The sequence below is a fragment of the Meleagris gallopavo genome, chromosome 1, assembly GCF_000146605.3.
Source record: "Meleagris gallopavo isolate NT-WF06-2002-E0010 breed Aviagen turkey brand Nicholas breeding stock chromosome 1, Turkey_5.1, whole genome shotgun sequence".
NCBI lineage: Eukaryota > Metazoa > Chordata > Aves > Galliformes > Phasianidae > Meleagris > Meleagris gallopavo.
Window position 1 is genome coordinate 22,940,909 of NC_015011.2, and position 5,243 is coordinate 22,946,151.

The following is a 5,243-nucleotide window of genomic DNA, read 5'->3' on the forward strand; positions in this document are numbered from 1 at the left end:
AGAACAATAATTGATTGCCCCTATTTAACCACAACTCATAAAGTATTTCCAGTAACTTCAGTCCAAGAAAGGATTAGAAATAACTTACAGCTACAAAATCCTCCTAAAAATCTTACACAGTGGCTAAGTGGAACAATCTGTTGCTTCTTGCTTTGCAGTCCAAAAAAGGGACAAGTTGCAGCATGAAACAGTGCTCGCTGAAGGAAATTATTTATTCATTTCTAGATATTTTACTACTTTTTTTTTTAAACTAAGCCTGGAGGTTCTACTTCATTTCAAAGGCAATTAAATAATCAAGCATACAAATATCTCCATGAAGCACCTAATTAAAGACTTATTCTTCAGTAGTCTGTCAATTACTTGTGAAAAGAAACTGATTTTCACCCATTAACATTCAGCCAAGTTGAGATCTGACCTAATGTTAATAGGTGCATACAGACCCTCCTGAGAAACAACATATTTCTCACTGTTTTCTTTTTGCAGTGTGTTTGGTTTTTCTTGTTTTTTTGTGTGGGGGGGGTTGTTTTGTTTTGTTGTTTTTTTTGGTTTTTTTTTTGCTCTGTTTCCAATTCTACGGCAATTAGTTAGAATTCAGTTTTAAAAAAGAAAAATATTTTATAGATACTCTTTTTACATCAGAAAATCTCAAGAGGGATGAAACATGTTTCTTATACATATCAAATATATGAAATAAATGTTTCAAACTTTGTATACTTTATTTCTCTTTCTGATAAAGAATTTGCAAAGCCCTTTCCAAAAACAGTTATACTGTAACTGATCAATTTAGCTGTAGAAATGCAATGATCTAATGGAGAATTTAGTGTAGTTTACAGAATAATTGCTACCATCAAAAGTTGGTCAAATCAATTTGAAACAAAATTCCAAACTACTGACAGGTTTTTCTACGCCAGAACAAATGCATATTAACAAGAAGAGGAGTTCCAAAGAATACATTTGATTGATACTTCATGAAGGTAGTCACCTAAAAAATAAGGAGGAAAATGTTATGGTATTTATTGCCTTTTTTGCTTCAGTATTTAATATTACTGATTGATATGCAGTAGTCCAGTCATCTGAAGTGATGGACCACCACTAAGAGAGCAGCAACTTTTCATTTGCAGTCACTGAAATTCTAAGGTAACAATTCTATCAGCTGAATGTCCATAAATTAACAGGGTCTGATGGGATTTATCCTAGACTACTGAGGGAGTCAGTTGATGCTGTGACTGACTGGACCCTTTCAACAGTTTACCAAAGGTTTCGAAAGTCTGAGGAGGGCCCTGCTGACTAGAAGCCTGACAGTGCTATACCTGGCTACATAAAATATATTAGAGTATGCCCAGAAAACTACAGATCTGTCATCTAACCTCAGTCCCTGAGAAAGTTATTGAAAAGATTATCCTGGGGGATACTGAAAGGCATTTGAAGAGCACAGCCCTGCCCTACTAATCTGATCTCCTTCTATGTTAAGATCACCTGGTTGGTGGATAAAAACGAGGTGTCAGATGTCATCTTTCTGGATTACAGTAACAGTCCTGATAATGTCTCCCAAAGCATCCTTTTGGACACATCATCAATGCATGAGATAAACAGATTAATTCCACACTTCATGATGAACCGGCTGAACTGCAGAGGTCAACAGGCTCCAAATGGGGCTAAATCTGGCTGGTCAGACATTAGTGGTGATCCTCAGCGCCATTCTAGGGCCAGTTCTATTCAATATTTTTATCAATGATTTAAATGCTGCTGTGGAATGCACCTTCAGCAAGTTTAGTAACACTAAACTGGGAGATGCTGTTGGACAAAAGGCCTTGCAGAGGAATCTAGACAAATTGCAACACTGGGCAACCAGCAATGGCATGAAACTCAACCAAGGCAAATGCTGGGTTCTGCACTGGGATACAGTAATGAAAGACTGCATTAACTAAACCAAACAGAAAACTGCAATAATAAATTCCAAAGCACTTGAGCGCCACAGAACAACCCATCCTTTATGAAAACAGCAGGGCAAGTAACCTCTGTTATAGTTGAGACTTAGCTTTTTTTCTAGCATTCTAAAAAATCAAGTCCAACTCTTTGAGGCAAATTCTAAAGAAGTAATGCATCATGACTCATACTTACCAATATAAACATTTGTGGATATCTTACTACCTATCAAATATTAACCAAGCATGTTGATCTAATATCTCATATTTTAAAAACATTGTTCAAAGGATAGTTTACATACCCATCTCATTAATAGTTGCTCTTGCTTTTGAGACAAAAGAACCAACTTCGCTTGAATGCATTTTTGCTCTTTCTTTAAGGTCAGCACCTGTAAGTGACATTTCACATGCATGTTAGCAAACTGTATATAGTACTATACATTAGTTTTTAGAAGTGAAATATAGCTGTGTGGGAAAAAAAAAAGTCTACTTTGAGACATTAATAGTTCAAATTGGTCATTTCATTCATTCATTTTCCACAGATTGCAAGGAAAACACAGGATTTTATCATAAGAAAAAGTCAAATTACACAGCAAATTTTCATTAAGTATGCTCTTTGCAGTGGTGTTTCTTCTTCTCATATTAATAAACAATAAAGCTAGGTTAACACTTCATCTGATTTGCACTTCTATTTTCTCATCTGTGTCACAAAGTATGATAGTTACGTCATTTTCTTATTGTGTCCTGTTGTTATTCTTTTACTGGAATCTGAAGAAGTACTTAGAATGCATATTTTTACAGTAACAGACAATATTTATCTAAATAAAAACTTCTACACTGAGCCAAGTACAATTTCTCAGCCAAGCAATCAATTAAAAAAAAAACACAACAAAAAGCCAGTTTTATGTTTCTCTACCCTAAGAATGAAAATACCAGGAAAATGCATCAGACTTCAGCTGAGTTAAAATTCTAACCCTTACTTAAAACTAAGCAGCCCTATGTTCCTCTTTTGTATCTTTCTGGACTTAATTTGTGCTATAAAATAAAAAATAATAAAAATAAAAGAATATCTATATGACACCAAAGTGTCTCATTTCACCTTTGTTATTCTATGTATGTCAATGAGGCACACATTTGCATGTTTCCCAATAAATAACATAAAGTAGCATTTAAAACATCAGATATCTTTTGAAACATTCCATGGAACTTTCTGATTTACTGCAATTGAAGAGAGACTGACAGGGCAGTTGAGCAGTCAGTGTACACCTGAAATTGCAGTCAAGTGCGTGCTGCAGCAAAATGCTAGAATTCTTCATAATTGCTACCTTAGTAACTCAAAGTGCATACAAAAATCTTGACAGGAATCTCAAAAGCAAACAGAATTGGCATTTATAAATCTGAACTGTCACTTGAGTAATACGAAGCTGCAAACTGCCTTCACAAATGCATTATATAGAGTTCTGTTACTGAAAGGATCTTTACAAAACTCAATGACAATACCTACTATAAAAGTTATTGATATAGGAATTGCACAATTAAAACATTTCAATTTCAGCAGTTAATGTTAGGGATTGGCTTTTACAACTTTGTCTAAAAGCATACTATTACCTATACAACAAGATGCTGATACACTGAAATCCTGCTCACTTGGCATGCCATTGAAAAATAAATTTCAAAGGAAAGGCTGTGGACTTAAAAATCCACAGAACTGCTTAGAAATCCATAGAACTGCTGCTAAGAAAATGTACTGCTAAGATTAAACTAAGGCAAGTCTTAGATTTTAAGTTATTCAAGCTCATTAAGAAAATGGATTCAAAGCCTCCTCCCCTCAAAAAGAACCCAGCAACAAAACAACAAAAAAACAATCCTAAAACAAAAACACAGACTACGGCCTTTGACCTGCATTTAGAATATACACTTCTTTTAAGACGATTTCTACAGAAATCTATGATGTTTCAACAATACATTTGATACAAATGGATTAAAATACAGCAGTTACATTAATTTAAAATTAATGAAAATTTGTAAGAATTTCTAGTACAATAATTGATTTTAGTTTCTTAACCAATTTCTGTAATCTTACTTCCTTTTTAAAGCACTTCTCCCTCAAAACTGCCAAGGTAAGAGAAAGTTATTTTCCTAACTCTTTCCTATTGTAGCATAGTAACAGAAGTTTTTTAGAGAATACTTTTAGGCTAAAACCCATTCACTTCACTCCAATATTTCATAGGCAACAGACCTGACACTGACCTAACACTTTCATTCCTGCCACAAGATTAAACCACTGATCAAAGAATCCTTGAATAATTCCTTGATCCACTCAGTAAAGAATCATTCCTGGCTGCCTGGTGAAGTCCCCAGTGACTGGAAAAAGGGAAACGTTACTCTCACTTTTAAGAAAGGGAGAAAGGAAGACCCAAGGAAGCCAGTGCAACTGCTGTGCAATGCAATGCACTGCAAGCCAGTGAGCCTCACCTCTGTGCCTGGGAAGATCATGGAGCAGATCCTCCTAAAAGCTATGTTAAGGCACATACGAGATAAAGAGGTGATTCGAGACAGCCAGCATGGCTTCATCAAAGGTAGATCTTGCTTGACCAATCTGATGGCCTTCTATGATGGAGTGATGGCTTCAGTGGATGGGGGAAGGGTGATGGATGTCATCTACCTGGACTTCCGTAAGGCCTTTGACAAGGTCCCTCACCACATCCTTCTCTCTAAATTGAAGAGGTATGTATTTAAAGGATGGACTGTTTGATGGATTAGGAATTGGCTGGCTGGACGCAGGCAAAGGGTTGTGATCAATGGTTCTGTGTCAGGGTGGAGGCCGGTCACAAGCAGTGTCCCTAGGGGGTTGTTCTTGGGACCGGTGCTCTTCAACATCTTCATCAATTACATAGATGAGTGCATCGAGTGCACCCTCAGCAAGTTCGTGGATGACACCACACAGAGCGGTGCAGTCAATACACTGGAAAGAAGGGAAGCCATCCAGAGGAACCTGGACAGGCTGAAAAAGCGGGCCCATGAAAACCTAATGAGGTTCAATAACAACAAGTACAACGTGCTGCCCTTGGATCAGGGCAATCCCAGGTATTTATACAAACTGGGGGAAGATCTCCTTGAGAGCTCTGAGGAGAAGGATCTGGGGGTCCTGGTGGATGAGAAGCTGGACATGAGACGGTACTGTGTGCTTGCAGCCCAGAAGGCCAACTCTGTTCTGGGCTGCATTAAGAAAGGGGTGGCAAGCAGGGAGAGGGAGGTGACTGTCCCCCTCTACTCAGTTCTTGTTAGGCTCCATCTGGAGTACTGCATCCAGGCATG

At 37.3% G+C, this 5,243-nt stretch overlaps 2 protein-coding genes across 2 annotated transcripts in view; both read right to left on the minus strand.

Annotated features, from left to right (window-relative positions):
- The window catches only part of LOC104909528 (methylglutaconyl-CoA hydratase, mitochondrial-like), a 28,801-nt gene extending 26,459 nt beyond the window's left edge, over positions 1 to 2,342 (minus strand). The window contains exon 1 of the mRNA XM_010706586.3: positions 2,228 to 2,342. Within this exon, the coding sequence (XP_010704888.2) occupies positions 2,228 to 2,327 (100 nt within the window). The 5' untranslated portion in view covers positions 2,328 to 2,342. The remainder of the gene's footprint in view (positions 1 to 2,227) is intronic.
- Positions 1 to 5,243, minus strand: part of KCND2 (potassium voltage-gated channel subfamily D member 2) — a 346,823-nt gene that overhangs the window by 230,060 nt on the left and 111,520 nt on the right. The window lies entirely within an intron of this gene.